This window comes from Nansenia antarctica (genome assembly GCF_963989245.1).
Source record: "Nansenia antarctica genome assembly, chromosome: 19".
Classification (NCBI taxonomy): domain Eukaryota; kingdom Metazoa; phylum Chordata; class Actinopteri; order Argentiniformes; family Microstomatidae; genus Nansenia; species Nansenia antarctica.
In genome coordinates, this window is record NC_137692.1 from 11,681,351 (window position 1) to 11,698,077 (window position 16,727).

At 42.1% G+C, this 16,727-nt stretch overlaps 1 protein-coding gene across 1 annotated transcript in view; it reads right to left on the bottom strand.

Annotated features, from left to right (window-relative positions):
- The window catches only part of slka (STE20-like kinase a), a gene marked incomplete at its 5' end in the record, with an annotated part of 39,251 nt that extends 24,283 nt beyond the window's left edge, over window positions 1-14,968 (bottom strand). Inside the window, 8 exons of the mRNA XM_080548932.1 lie at window positions 265-396; window positions 1,311-1,392; window positions 1,872-2,066; window positions 3,217-3,289; window positions 5,109-5,258; window positions 6,966-7,014; window positions 10,119-10,283; window positions 14,819-14,968. Coding sequence (XP_080405058.1) covers window positions 265-396; window positions 1,311-1,392; window positions 1,872-2,066; window positions 3,217-3,289; window positions 5,109-5,258; window positions 6,966-7,014; window positions 10,119-10,283; window positions 14,819-14,968 — 996 coding nt within the window. The remainder of the gene's footprint in view (window positions 1-264; window positions 397-1,310; window positions 1,393-1,871; window positions 2,067-3,216; window positions 3,290-5,108; window positions 5,259-6,965; window positions 7,015-10,118; window positions 10,284-14,818) is intronic.
- Window positions 14,969-16,727: the final 1,759 nt, after the last annotated feature.

The following is a 16,727-nucleotide window of genomic DNA, read 5'->3' on the forward strand; positions in this document are numbered from 1 at the left end:
ACTAGACTGGCGCTCTAACCAACTAAGCCACGGGGGGGCTTGTGTTGGGGAAAATGTGGCGGCACCAATAAGAGAATCGATAATCTCAGATGTTATTGATACTGATGCCTCAAAACATTTGTTATCGGTTCTCAACTGGAATCCAGTTCTCGATTCCCATCCCTATATACATATGTCTTGTTGAACCCTCTCCTAATAGAACATCCTCTGCTACCTCAAATGATATGAAGCATACACACAATATAATCGTTGCATACAACATACCAGGGAACCTTCTGGTTCTTCTTCCTCCTCTTCCTCTTTGCCTTCTTCGATCTCCTCAGTGACCTCGGCTTTGGCCTCCGCAACCAGCTCTCGTAGAGGTTTGTTATCAACTACACTGCTAACAAACGGATGCTACATGGAGAGACAAGGAAATAAATCATTGACAACACATTGTCACCTTATCGATGCCATTTTTCAGATTTTCTGCTCGAAATCACATGCCCACAGTGAATATAGAATATCTCCACAATCACAAGGGCCTTCGTAATGATCTTGGTATCAAATGAAAGCTAACACCTGTGGGGTGACTGTAGAAGTGTCAGAATCAACATATATGTCACTGTGTCAGAGTTAATAGAGCTAGAACATTGCGAAAAATCTCAAATTCACTCTCCGCCTAAAAAAACAACAGCTTTTAGAGTGAATATCAGCTTGGAAACCTGACTGAATAGGCCCAAATCATCTAGGAATCAGTACTCCAGGGTCTGATGTGTACTTGTGCCAAATTAGATGCTAGTAATGTGAGCCAATGCAACTTTGTACCTGTTTTAGTACATGTATGTTTAGGCGGACAACCGAATTGTGCCATTTGGAGACATTTTGGCACCATCAGTGTATCATACTTTCTCATGTATCAAGACTGTAAAATGTATTATATTTCATTGACATATCACAATAGGTATAAATTGCATCCAAATCCAACTGTTTCCTATGTGACGTGGCTGTAAACAAGGGCTTGTGACTCGCACTGTATTTACCGGGCGACGAAAAAAACTATATGGACGTTTAGAATGGAATCTAATGAATAGTTTTCGATATCAATGAACATTATTGATAAAAGTAAATATGGGGGAGTGGATAAGATGTGGTTAAAAATCTACAAATCGCTTTAGAATAAGGCGTCTGCTAAATGGCAAAAATGTGCAATCATATTACAGACATGACTACTCTAATTGTATGAACATAAGAGGAACATAAGGAGAAAACAGCGTAGAGATTAGAGTGAGTACCAGTATGTACTGAATCCCAGATGCATAATGTCTCACCTGTAGGAGTTGTGCTGTGCCCCACCTATTGTCCACATTCTTATCCAACGACTTCCGCAGAAAATCACTGAATTCTGGTGACCTGCCAAGCCCACGCACAGCCTCAGTTTCAACAGAACACTTCTGAACACTATTTCGATTGAATGACTCACATTGTTCTTGTGTTCCAGTCACTGTCAAATTGAAATGTGTGTTGTTGTTTTTTAATCAGGTATCTTTCTGAGATTTTATGAAAGGGCAAAACACTACACCATGTCTGCTTGGACTAGGCACTAACAGGGGAAATCACCTTATCACATTCAACAGCATGGATTTCTCTACAAAGTGTGTGTGTATGTGTGTGTGTGTGTGTGTGTGTGTGTGTGTGTGTGTGTGTGTGTGTGTGTCAGTGCGAGTGTGTGTGTGAGTGTGTGTGTGTGTCTGTGTGCGTGTGCGTGTGCGTGTGCGTGTGCGTGTGTGTGTGTGTGTGTGTGTGTGTGTGTGCGTGCGTGCATGCATGTGCGTGTGCGTGTGTGCGTGTGTGTGTGCGTGTGCCGTGTGCGTGTGCGTGTGAGATCTCACCAGCGCGATGGTTGCATAAGCGTGGGCGGCTCTGCCTTGGCTATCTTCAGCAGCACCCTCATGGGGTTCATCTCGTGGTTGGGCGGCTCGATCTGCGCCAGCTCGATCAGGGTGACCCCCAGGGACCAGATGTCCGCCTTGTGGTCGTACGGGCGGTCCTTGGACGTCTCACACATCACCACCTCCGGAGCCATCCTGTCGGAGGAAGGGACAGAGAGGTAGTTCGGTTATAGAATATCAAACTGTAGATGTTGCGTGTGTGCATGTGTAGCTAATACAATAGAATACAATACTGGATATTAGCTTTGTAGGTGTGAAATATGAATGAATGAATGGTCTTTATTGTCATTAATACAGTACAGGTACCAAACAACGAAATTTGGGAGGGGGGGGCTCCCCTGGTGCTAGGAAAAAAATAAATAAAAACAAGAAGGGAAAAGAGCTGGTTTACATAAATAAAGGCTATGTACACTATCCACTATACTATACTATACAAATAAAACACTGTGCTGTACTCTATGCTATGCTATACCTATTCTAGGTATATAGCCAGGGGTGCACATAACTGGTGCGCCAGTGCGCATGCGTCGGCAAAATGCATGCTGCGCGGCAGATCAGCCGCATGAAGGCGCTTTTGCGCACCAAAAAAAAAAAGAAAAAAAAAGTTGATCACAAAAAAAACATCCTCTACCATGGTTGAAATTGAGGACAGTGATAATTTACAGCAGTCAAGAGAGCAGTGATGATGACGATTAAGCTTGTAGCATAAATAAATGCTTAGGCTGTAACTTTTTGTTGAAAAGTTGATTTCAGTGTTTACAGAACAGAGCAGTGCTTAAAGAGATGTCAGTTTATTTCAGTGTGTTTAAAGAACAGACATTCAGTTAGTGCTTAAAGAGATGTCAGTTGATTTCATTGTGTTTAAAGGAGTCTGACAGACTTTCATGCTTAAAGAGCAGTCATTTGATTTTGCATTTGTTTATTTTGTTTTGCACACAATCATTTGTTCGTTCATCTTTATTTATGAATAAATGTCGTTTTGCTAATATAAGTTATCCATGTATCCCTTTTTCATCCATCCTGTGGGACGGGTCGTGACTCGCGAGCTCGGGGAGCACCAAGCAGCATCCCTAGGTGCTCCTCTGAGCACTGGCCCCAAAAAGTTATGTGCACCCCTGTATATAGCACACAGTAAGTGTAAAGGGAAAGTGTCTGAAAGCTCTATATGTGTTTGACAGTGTCTGTTTTGGTAAGAGAGTATGAGTGTCAGTGTGAGCAGGGGGTCCCAAAACATTGCATTCAACTAAAACATAGATACTGCAGAAATCAAACATGCATGACTCACCAATATGGAGTTCCAATGAAAGAATCTCTTCTCTGGAATGTCTTGGTGTTTTTAGCAGACACGCCAAAGTCAGCTGAAAGTAGACATACATGTTTAGAGACAATTCCTCATGGTTATTATTACGTAAATGTGACTGCATCCTAGCATGGTTGATATGTAGGAGAAGGGGTGGGATTGAATAAGTTGTACTTCTTCCCACAAAAAAATCTGTTATATTAATTATTGTTGCTTTATCTTTTTTGTGCATATTAGAAAATTGAAATAAACATATTACAATCAATATTGTAATATTACAAACTTATTACAAACTTATTACAATCAATAAGTAATGCGTGCATATCTATCCATATTCACATTGGGTGAATCAGTACATCGGTTCCATGCAGTAACTATGTCTCTATCTCAGCATCGCTCAATGCTGTTATTGTTATTATTGTAATGTACAGTACCTTCTACCCTGGGGTTAGAATACTACACCTCTCTGAGCATCTCTCATGTACACGAGGTAAAATTGTCAAATTAAGCCTGTTATGTTACGTCTCTAGCATCTAGCGTCTGCCTGATAATTATGCCAAGCCCAGTGACACCCCTCAGCTGCCTACAGGCTATGACTCATCCTGGATACTGCAGCCAGCAAACTGGAAGATATCACTCTGTCAATCAGGAGCACATTAACGCAAACAGAATTACATGCCACCTCCTAGGAAGCTGCGTTTTCCAAGTGTCTTAGTTTGTTTTCACCTTCCCCACAGATTTGAGTTAGAATACCTCCGTGATTCGTTTCAATTCTATTTAAAAGTATGACACCTAAGTCACAGGCCTACATAATATCTGTGTCAGATCAGTGTCACGTGGATTCCTCCTCTGAGTTGGATGCAAATTCCCTCAAAGCACAGTGCATAGTGACACAAAACGTTATAGCCCAAAGCCCACTAGAATGACATAGTAGGAGGTTTTTTTAAGTTATAATTTTTTCTGAGTGGGGCAGTCCCACTCATATTTTTCATTTTATTGACAGATACAGTAGAGATTTGACAGGAAGGATGGGTGAGAGAGAGAGAGGAGGGATGACATGCAGGATATGTCCCCGGCCGGAATCGAACCGAGGACCCTGCGGTTACATGGTCAACGCTTAACCCGCTACGCCACCTAAGCGCCCCCATAGTAGGAGGTTTTGAAGCATATTTTTCTAGGCCTCCAGATCAAGGACAATACCTGTTTTAGGTCTCCGGCTACTCAGTAGAGAGGCCCAGGGGAGAGGAGAGACAGAGGCTGTGTTCGAAATGGCATACTAATATACTGCCTACTACATACTCAATGTATGTACTGCATACTGCCTACTGAATTCATAACAAATATGCCATTACCAGCAGACTGTTCACACTGTATGCAGCTCAGTATCCCAGAATTCAATTTTGCACCGGCCGACAGCAGGGATTTTAAAGCAGGCTAAACCGCCATGGGCTAAAAGCTGTTGTCATTGTGGCTCTACAAGTGTTAACATGTATAAGTGTAAGTGTTATGTAATTTTTATTAACTTTTAATATGTTTTCAGGAATAAAAAGTAACAGTGGCCAGTTTATCAAAATAACCTGTTTATACATCTGATCTGACGTTTGTTTTCCACTTCCTGTAGGCTAGCGTTAGCTAGCTATGTCACGTTAGTTTGATACCTTTACTGCGGGATTCGGACGAGACTGAAGAGATGCACGATGCAGTTTGGGGCAGTTTGAGTATGAAATTCTGGCTAATCTAGTATACATCCAGGCATTACTCGCATACACACATTTCACATACTATGTAGTGGTAACGCACTACATACTCAAATCCACGTCACACATAGTATGAATAGTATGTTAGTATGCCATTTCGAACACGCCCAGAGTCCTTACCCAGTTTGACGTCTCCGTCCAGGGAGACGAGGATGTTCCCAGCCTTCAGGTCTCGGTGGATGACCTTGTTCTCGTGGAGGTAAGCCAAGGCCTCCAAGGTCTGCTTACACACCACCCGGATCTGGGGCTCCGTTAGGGGCCTCTCCAGCTCTGACACACACACACACACACACACACACACAGACACACAGACACACAGACACAGACACACAGACACACAGACACACAGACACACAGACACACACACACACACACACACACACACACACAAACACAAACAGCATGTCACTTTATGCATTCTGCTGAATGTGTGGTGTAAAAACATGTAATAAAATAATTATATTATTTGTGTGTGTTGAAGTACAATACTGAAGCAACTGTTAATCATGTGATTATTATTATATAATTAATTATTATCAAGATTATTCAAATCTGTGTCCAGTGGTCATTGGTTGACTTTTTCCCCCCCAAATACTATGTACTTTATGGTCAACACGAACTAGGCGTCACAAAGAAAGTGAGTGGCTTGTTTCTTTTGGCAACAACAGAGGAACACCCCACCCTTCTGACTGTCATCCATGACTGAGCCGAGCAGCATGGGAGAATCATGAGTCACACAAAACCTAGTTATACAATCACATCTCCTGTAACAACTACCACCAGAAAGCAACATCATACACACATCCCATACTGACATTCTATAGAAGGTAAAGGAGGGTAACATTAAGGTAAAGGAGGCTATGTGTCTCATATAGGCAGGCTCATTATGTACCATTATATTGACACAGTAGAGGCCTAGCTGTTCTAATCTATTAGCCTGTATCAATTATCACTGAAAATAGAAACAAACTGTAGGTTCTTAGTTGGCCAGGAAACAAATTGCACTTCTAGTGATTGTGTCTAAATATAGAGAATCTGAGGTCTTGACTCCTCTTGGCCCCTAAGGTCAGCTGACACTAATCAGCTAATCATTCCAAGAGTGAAAACAAAACACGGTGCAGAAGCTTTTAGCCACTCTGCCGCGTGCTCCTGGAACAAACTCCCTGAAGAAATCAAACAGGCCCAAATCCTAAAAATATTTCAATCTAAGTTAAAAAACCTTCGTGTTTTGCAACAGTTATGATTAAACACTAAAGCCCAATGCACACGGCGTGCGATTTTGTCGCACGGCAACATTCGATTCTCCATTCACACCACCGAAGTGCGGCAATATCGCATCGCACGTCAATGCACACGGCGTGCGATATTGTCGCAGGACAACATTCGATTCTCCATTCACACTTAACACCTCCATCCATGTCTTTTTTATTAATAATTTCCATTCTCTTCATTATCTTATTAAATGTTATTATGTAATCTATCTACCCTTACCATTTAATAATTGAATTTTAAAAATCTGTTTACTATTCTCCTCTTGATGTATTTGTTTTAATGCTATTATGTAAACCACTTTGAATTGCTGCTGTTGTATGAAATGTGCTATACAAATAAACTTGCCTTGCCTTGCCAGTGTAGGACTGACGTCAAGTCACATTCAATAACACAATTCATCCCGTCAATTGTGTTAGGTAATGTACTAATAATAAACTCCAAAGCCATCTCAGAACTGAGGCGGGATGAGGTTTTATAAACTTCCACATAAAAAACTAGGAGGAGAAACTGCTGAGTACTGTGGCATTAACACTGGACAAACCACTCCTAGAAATCGGAGCTATGATAATTATAGGTCTAGTACAGTTGGACCATTCCAAGTGGGAGGAAGGGAGTATATTCCACAGAGAACATTCTGGATGGAATAAAAAATACATATCTGATGATTTCATCTCAGGACACCGTTGTGTTCAAAACTATACTCACCCAACATGACGGCATCGACTGCACCTCCTGCACAGAACTCAATCAGAATCTGAGTAGAGAAGAGTTACACAAACATTAACAGTTTTACACTAAACCAGCATTTCTCCTCTTTTTTTCCACGCCACTCAGAGCATTTGTGTCACGTTCTAATGCTTTGATCCGCATATCGGGATCAGATTTATGTGAATACATTTCTGCGTTGTTGAAAATCAACGACACATCGCTAGTCAACTAACACAGCCTGTTTTGTGAGCCTGCTAACAATGTAAAGTAGTGTTATAGATAACTAGGTAGCAGTGGGGGTTACTCACCGAATCCATTGCGTTGCAGTATTTTGGCTTGACTAGCGAGTTTGTGTTGTGATTCTCAACAACGTTGAAACGTAGTTCCGTGTTTCAAAAGAAAAGTCTGAACATTCTGATTGGTTGCCGATATGCAGACCAACAGACTAGAACGTGTCACATTTAAACATTCAAATGTATACTTGTAAGGTGATACTTGAGGCAACGTTCTTCCTCTCAGAGATGAACTTAGTGCTCTAAAAAGGCCATATAAAAAAACACATTGACACCACTATTCTATACAGCACTTTGGGCATAAATCAAGCAATAAGATGAGAACTTCTACTGAATGTTTAGGGGGAGAGAAGCAGCAGGGTGCACCATGGGATATTTAGCAACCTCACATTGTGGATAATGTAACTTACAGTTATTCAGAGTTCAGCGATCCACATCTTTTTCGAAGCTGATTGTGTGTTAATAATTCATAACGGTACTTCCCTTTTCAAACTATTGAAAGCTTTAAAACTGCTCAGGGAAAGTGTCCCACGTCCCACTGATGCCATGCTCATTATGCAATGATTCTTATCCAGAACATTTCATCATAAATCTAATGCAAAGGACTTCCTCATCTTCGGGAGAGGTCCATTGGGGAGAAACGTGTGTAAAAATACATCTTTACAGTAGAGATTATGACAGGAAGGATGGGTGAGAGAGAGAGGAGGGATGACATGCAGGATATGTCCGCGGCCGGAATCGAACCGGGAGCCCTGCGGTTACATGGTCAACGCTCAATCCACTACGCCACATTAAGCACCCGTAAAAATACATCTTAAAGTATATGTTCAACTTCTTGTCGCATTGAAATACTGCAAAAGTCGTAGAAGGGGAAGAGACAAACAAAAACAATTTGCTGTGCATTTGAAAAGCTACAATCTGCTTTCCTCCATCAAGATGTATATTTGTGTAACAATGTGAAGCGCAGGCCAGGGTGCATAAAGCTAATAAAATCTAACCGTGTTATTGGTTTAACAGGAATAAGTGGATAAAGAAACAAATGCTCAGTCTATTGACCTCTGATCCTCTCCTATGAGGGGGAGTCCCTGGCTGTGTTCCAATGACAACTAGCCTACAGTTTAGAATGCACTACACCGGCTTCTATTCTAGGTTGGCATGCTAGTGTGGACGCTGGAACAGAGTCACTGTATCAACCCGAGGCTATGCCTCAGACACAATGGCCTTCCCACTTCCCACCAGGGTCTGACTACAGGATGAAAGAACTTAGTCAAACCAGACCACCCAGTCGACATAACCTCGAAGAACTAAGAACCCACACACTGCAGATAACGTTACACATGATGCACACCACTCTGACATGGCCACGCATTGCTGGTCAAAATAATAGAATGAACTGCAAACCAGCAATGTAAAAACACTAACCTCCAAATGTCTCAAAAAAACATGTGCTAAAACCAATGAAACGGCAGGCTGCAAATCAGGTCATTCTAACTGTGTCTATAGCTGTGGCAACTGTGGGTGAAGTGCATGGCAAGGACGGTTCGAAACAGGCTACTAGGGGCAGGGCTGAAGCTCGAAAAAAGCCCTTCATCAATGAGAAGCAACAAAGTGGCAGCCTGTAATTTGCAAAAAGACCATAAGAATTGGACCGTAGAGGACTGGAGTATGGTCATCTTCTCTGATGAGTCAAATGTTCAGCTTTGCCCATCACCCGGTCGTCTAAGGGTTAGACGGAGACCTGGAGAGGCCTACGAGCCACAGTGTCTTGCACACATTGTGAAATTCGGTGGAGGATGGGTGATGATCTGGGGGTGTTTCAGCAAGGCTGGAATCGGGGCAGATTTGTCTTTGTGAAGGACTCTCTGAATCAAGCCACGCAGGGCCGGTCCTAGGCATAGGCGAACTAAATGTAAATACTTTTATGTCTATGAATTTCATGTCTCTATGAAAATATGTCTCAGCCTACTGTCTCTATTATGCTTCGCGATTAGTCACACTCGCCTCTTGCGAACCTCCCCACCCCCCCCCCCCCCCCCCCCCCCAACCTCCCGCCCACCTGCCCGCAACTAACGTGCGTGCCCTCTCTCGAAGGTGGCTTACTGTTGAATGTGTGGGTGGTGATGAGGCAGTACTGGTGGTGGCGCCCCAACTTTTTTGGGGGGGGGGGCATCAAATCATACTCTCGCCTAGGGCAGCTAAATGCCTAGGACCGGCCCTGAAGCCACGTACAAGGTTGTCCTGGAAGAAAAATGTCTTCCTTCTTCTCTGACAATGTTCCCCAACTCTTGGATGCTTTAGGATCGTTTAGGGCAACACTATATCAATATTTCACCTGATTCAACTACTAGCAAAAAGCATGAATTAATAAAGAATACTTTTTTGGGGATGAGTTTCCACATTAACTCCACACCGGACCATGTGCGAAAGACAAAACAAACCCCTGCACAAGCCCCGCTCCAGAGAGGACCTGTGGGAGAAATGCTGCATGCCAAACCTCAATTATTCATAAGCACTTTCTCTGACCAGTCCATTATCTTCCCATGGATGTACGGTAACCCCACAGAGGGGGGAGTCACATGACACCACCTGGACGTAATCGCTCTGGAGCTCCCTACTACACTGACGTTGTTTCCGAGGGCACGCGTTATGAGCTTTTGGAAGGTTCACTTTGGGGTTTTGAGAGGATAGAGAGAGGGCATAATTGATGAGATGTGTTTATGTGAGTGCTGTATGTGAAGTGTGAAAATTGTCAGTGCACCGGTGTGTGTGTGTGAGTGTATGTGTGTGTGTGTGTGTGAGCGTATTACACTTCAAAGAAACCTGACACCGCCAGTGGGCGGTTGGGAAACCGACTTACCCAGAGCTTGCTTTCATAATAGAAGGCATCCAGCAGTTTGACGATGTAATGGTGGTCGCAGGAGGCCAGGATGTCAATCTCCACCATGTAGTCCTCCAGCTCCTCCTCTGTTTTGGTGTCGATTACTTTGGCAGCAGCCAGGGTCCCTGTGTGCTTGTTCTGGGCCTGAGACAACAGAAGAAACCAACCGAGACATGTTCAATCAAAGTCACACTGCAGAAAAAAAAATATATAATTTGTGATACTGTAATCATTTAAAGGGCCGGTTCGATATTTTCAATCAACTTACAGTCAGGTGTAGGGTTAGGGTTTCATACCTGGAAAGTAGTCTATAGGCTAGGAGAAACTGTACTCCATGGTTCAGAGCTCTTTACATAGCTACTACTATACTAGCTTGAGTTACCTTTACCCACCACTAACAAAAACATGTTGTGGAGCAAAATATAGTTCAACGTTTTTCCCCCCCCAATCACTCCCATAGTTTTTTTGTTAGCGGAGGCTAAAGTTAGGTCAAGTTAGTAGTAGCTATTTAACACTAGATTACTACTACACTCATTACTAATCAATGGTAATAAATGGTAAATGGACTGCACATACTGTATATAACGCCTTATTCCAAAGCGCTTTACAATGGCCTCTCATTCATCCCATTCTCACACACATTCACACACCAATGGCGGCAGGGTACCATGCAAGGCGCCGGCCCGCTCATTGAGAGCAATTTAGGGTTCGGTGTCTTGCCCAAGGACACCTCGACATGTGGCCAGCCGGGGGTTCGAACCGCCGATCTGCCGACTTTGCGATCGTTAGACGCCGGCTCTACCTCCAGCGCCACAGCCACCCCAATCAAAGAGGGTAAAAGCTATGGTGAGGGAGCGGCGCAACAGGACGTGGCATGGAGGTGTTGACTTTCTGAGAAAAGCTGTGGAAGCCATGCAAACTGTGTGTGATTTTTGAAATTGCAACAACAGTATTGCATTTCGTACAGACACAAAATAACAGAGATTTTTTTGGGGGGGACTATTTTTTTTAGGAGTGCTTTAAGAGAGACCAAACTGTCATCTGTGGTCAAAACGATTAGGCTATAGGCCTAGTATGAAGAAAATATATCCGTCTGTTTGTCCTCCTTCAATACAAACTCTATGTAAGTCTGTCTGTCTCCTTTACATTTCATTATTTAGCAGCCACTTTTTATCTAAAGGGATTTAATATAGAGAAAGGAAGAAAAAAGTTGTTACTCTTCAAGAAACATCTCACAACATGAAATGCATAACAAGCAGGCAACAAGAGCTCTACTATCCTGGATACATCAATAATGTCAAAAGGGGAGGTGTTCATCTGAAGGCTGAACCTGCTAGAAGAGGAATAGGTTATTGTGAAAATGAGTGACACATTCTTCCATGCCATACCCCTCTCTCTCTCTCACTGGCACAGTAACAGGACTGGAGGGCAGCTATTTTAAGATAAGCCTCTGGCTTTAATGTTTATGGATACGGACAGACACAATCTTTTGGAGTTACGGAAAAAGAGTGTACTTAGCTGACTGGTCTGTGTGTCACACTTTATATTTACACTGTTAACTACATGTCTCCCTTTCCCGCCCTCTCTCTCTCCTTCTCTCCTTCTCACCCTCTCTCTCTCCTTCTCTCCCTCTCTCCCTCTCTCCCTCTATCCCATGGCAGGGACCACCCTTCTCACAGCCCAACTGTAATGGCTGAGTCACCCCCTCTATGTTTTAACACCACTACACACATGCATGTACACCAGCCTGCCTTCCCACCACAGGGAAAAAAAGATGAAAATAAAGATGAGAAAATATCTGGTCCATATCTGATCTAAAATCATGTATCACTGTGTCAACATCACCCACAGTCAGGCAGCTGTCTTCTTCATAGTCCTGGAGGATTTCAAACTGCAGTGTTGTTGCCTGTCCTGGCTTTCATCATTGCTGTTTAATCAGCTAATGAAGACTTAGGAAAGCAGGCAAACTAACTCACTGGTCCATCAGAGACGTTCATTGATTAACTCAGTTCCAGGAAAAGAGAGAAGTGAAGTGAAGCTCTCTGGGAGTCGGGGGAAGGCCTCCAGGCCTACACGGCAATATACCATATGACACATAAGCGCTAATATGCTTACAAAAATCAGATGTCAATCCAATCAGCTTCGAGTCAAAGAACTAATAATGACACTAAGCAGATTTTCTGCGATTCAGTTGAGTGTGGATTTCTCACTCAAGCACTATCTAGTGCTTTTCCACTTGCAGATACCATCTACTGTAATTGATGAAAGTCAGTTGAGCAAACAAAAACCCCACCTATCTTGCCGTGGACAGTAGGGGTGCAACGGTTCTCGGTTTTACATTGAACCGTACGGTTTGCCATCCACGGTTCAATACGCACTAGTGCAGGGATGGCCAACCAGTCGGAGATGAAGAGCCCCAAAAAAGACCAGAAAGAGCCACATCATATATGCGGGCTCACAAAAGCTCTCACTCACTCACACACACGCAATACATTTCCAATAGGCTATGAGACCAGTGGTGTCATTTCAGCAAAAGCCAAGGTATGGCAAGGTACTGAGAGGGGAGGTTGAGGGGCCTAGTGAATTGTCGTTTTTTCGTTTTACGATGCGTTCCATTGAAAGTCGGAGGTTGAGTTTGTCTGGAACGCAGTTGCTTCTTGTTCAAATGTTTGTTCATGGCGAGCGGAGTTGAGGACATGGCAACAGTTTGAGGAAGCTGCTACAAATCTGCGTTGTGGGGTCATTCATTTGGGGTCACGCATTTCATGTGTGTCATATATGCGCATAATGCGCATATGGTCTACCTGTCAAGCCTAAAGTGCACTTTTACTTTGAATTATTCCTCTCCTATACCAGTAGTCAAGCCTAAGAGGCACTTTTTCACTTGAAAGTGTTTATTTTCTTTTGAAAGTGTTTCTTGTTTATATATATTTATATTTTTTATATTATACTTTATATTATAATATACCAGTCATATTCTGGAAAGTGTCTGAATGTTTAAGTTTCATAAACAAAATAAAGTAAGGTAACAGTTTGTAAATGAATAGTAGCATTTTTTTTCCTTACGCACAAAACACGTACCGAAACCGAACCGAAACCGTGACCCAAAAACTAAGGTTCATATCGAACCGTGGGCCAACTGAACTGTTGCACCCCTAGTGGACAGTCACTAAACTAATAATCACACATTCTGATCAATTATCCAGTGAGGCCAAAACACTGGACAATCAGGCCTACAGTATTTAGCCGAAGACAAAAAAAATGAGGCAGTAAAGTTAGTCACAGACCAAACATTTCCCACCCACATGCCTCTCTGTCATAGGAACCTGCCAACGGTGCAGATGTCACACATGAACATCCTGTTCTGGGAGGACTATGTCAACAAGATACCATGTCATTGTTCAATGAAGATGTGACATTTTTGACTAATGAAGGGTGCAGTTCTTTAACACTGTGTCCTGGACAAGTGTATGTCCTGTGATCTATGGATATACTCTACTGTACACATACTCTCAAACTATCCCCACGGCTCCCATCTTTTCACAAGTAAATCATGTTTGTCTTGTCATTGCACTTGCCATTGTTGTAGGAGAGCTACTCTGATTTGATTTGTCTAAAGTTAATTGACCTTCCCCCAACCATGGACATATCCATACCCTGGCTGAGCAGACAGATTCAGAGGGGGCTGCTCTGAAAGCTTGAACTTGAACCCTTTTATTGACACTTCTCACCACAAAACATCCACTGTTTACTTTCTATAGCAGCCACTCCTTTAACACAAACTATTGACTGTCTGGGACCAATCCCAATGGTAATGCCATGCTCTACTAATAACTTAGGCCAATGACAAATCAATGTTTTAGGTGGGAATATGAGCTACTACCATTTCATATCCAAACATCATAAGAGAGTGTGTATTGACATTTCGAGATGGAAGCAGTCTGTCTATGGTTGATAGGGGGGAGTCATTGAAATGATATTATGGCGAATTACTCAAGTCAATTTGACAAGTTTGACAGGGTCAGGTCCTGTCATTCAACATGACTTCCTGAGTAAGCACTTCTGATTCAGACCCTAGCAGCGGTGTTTTGGATGAGCTGCAATTTACGAACAGCTCCTTTAGATAGGCCTGTTAGTAGACTACAATACTCAAGTCTACTCCAAACAAATGCATGGATTAGTTTTTCAAGGTCTTGCTTGGACATGAAACCTCTCATTCTTGTTTGTTCTGACGATCAAGTTCAGCGCGCATTGTTCATGTTCCTTGTTTATTGTCTCAGAATGAAAGAGATAATAAAAAAAAGTTATCCCACAAACCTATGTCTTTGTAATAATTTACTGGATGAGAGAGAAACCTGTACACATACACACACTAGTTCTATATGTAGAACAGGCTGTAAGGGATGATAAATATGTATATATAATATAAATGTAAGACATTAAGCTAGCCACTTGTCAAAATGATGGCCACACTAAACTATCTGCTTGCCACCCCTTTGCCACCCCATGTATAAATCTCTAGAATCGCCACTGCTTCTGAAGTAGCATGTTTGACCTTGTTTTAGGTCTGTCACCTGGACACCATAGAGTCTATGGTGTCCAGGTGACAAATCTATAGACGTATAGATCTATACCTATATAGACCATAGGTAATGCATCTGTTATGACAGTATTAATACCTTGTAGACTTTCCCAAACGCTCCATCTCCCAGCTCCCCGATGATCTGCCAGACCTCCTCCGGGTTCAGGTCCCTGTGGACGTGTTCATACTGCTTCTTCTTCTTGTCATTCCCCAATTTGAACATTTTCCGGAAATTAAAGAACGACATCTTGATCTTCAATAAATATCTTCCAAGTTTACCTCCAAAACGAAAAAACTAATATTTCCAAAGCAACGTATAACATGCCCTTCTTCTGCCACCAGGACCACAGAGAGCAGAATAATGTTATAATGTGTCCAGTATGTTATTCACTAACTGATTCTTCTTTTCCTAACTCAACGTGATCTGAACACCGATCAACTCGCAACATTATTTGTAACAGAAGAACGATCATCGCGATGTAACAATGTAACACTTCCTAATCCATAATCGGCTACATTTGACAGCTGCGCGGCATGCATAACGTGATATGATCCATCCGTTATATCACACAAACAACTTGTTAGAATGTCCAGTCTAATGACTCAGATGATGGCACTGAAGTTTAGCAGTTAGATCTTTCATGAAAGTCCTCTGAAAGACATGCCAGTCATGGCCCGATCACACATAACACACACTCCTCTGTCGTCACGGAAAAGACAAATAACTGTTAAGGATCATTGCAGTTTTCCCTCTTGTCTGTGATCCTGAGTCTGTGACTCTAAATAATCGTATTCCACTGTGATCGATTTATCTAAGCGTAGAAGTGAGATTCCCGAAAACGGTTAAACTTCAGCCATAGAGATGTTTCTGAATTCTTAAATGAAAATCATCGATCCGTCCATCTGTGTTCTCTGAGCTCCAATAGTTAGTTCCCACCTACTTCCGGTAATTTAGTCTTTTTTCAAAACAAGAGTTTTGAAAAGTTAAACTTTTGTTTCGCTTTTCAACATGGGGAATAAGGAATAAAGGAACCACAAACACTATGCTAATTATCTTTTTAAAATCTATCATCACCATATTGATATAGTATTGCCCATGTTTTGTAATTATTTTAATATCTTATAATTGCCTATTTTTCAATCATTTAATTTATATTTCTGTACAGTCCATTATTCTGGGGCAATGCTATTTCATCAGGGTAATAATAGGATATTGGAAAATTACAAACCCTTCTGAGGCAATACTATACACATATTGTATGGTGATGATTTATATATATATTTGTTAAGATAATTAGCATGTTGTTTGTGGTTCCTTGATTCCTATTCCCCATGTTTAAAAGTGAAATAAAGTTTTAACTTGGGCGCTCTTTTTTAAGAGATCCTAATTACATTCACCGGAAGTAGGTAGGCGGAGTTCCACTATTGGATCTCAGATAACACAGATGACGTCATCGAGGTATCAAGGTGCTGATTCAGACAGACAGGGCCACCTCACAGCTCTAGGAGACCTCAGCCTGGCTCTCATCTGAAATTCAATATCATGCAAACCTCCTGTCATCTCTCTGAGAGAACATGCATGTGTCTCATGTTTGTGGGAATCTGAGACCAGATGTTGGATTCAGTTTAAATGTTCTCCCTGAAGACCCCTTGTGCAATCTTTTTTTTTTTTTTTTTTTTTTTTTACCATGACATCTTTATTTAATCAGAACTATTTTATCTGACATAACAGGTTTATATTTACCAATTCCATATGTTGGTTTAGAGCGAATCATGTGTGTAGTAGGGAAACTAAATTATAACGAAATTAGTGCAGGTGCAAAAATAAGTGAACCTCTTCAGTCAATAGCTTGTGACACCTCCATTAGCAGCGATAACTTGGAGTAAACGTCTCATATAGCCACTAATCAGTCTCGGACATATTTTTGCCCACTCCTCTTTACAGAAGTGAGCCAATCGAGTGAGGTTTGAGGGGTGTCTGGCATGAACTGCCTGCTTCAGGTCCT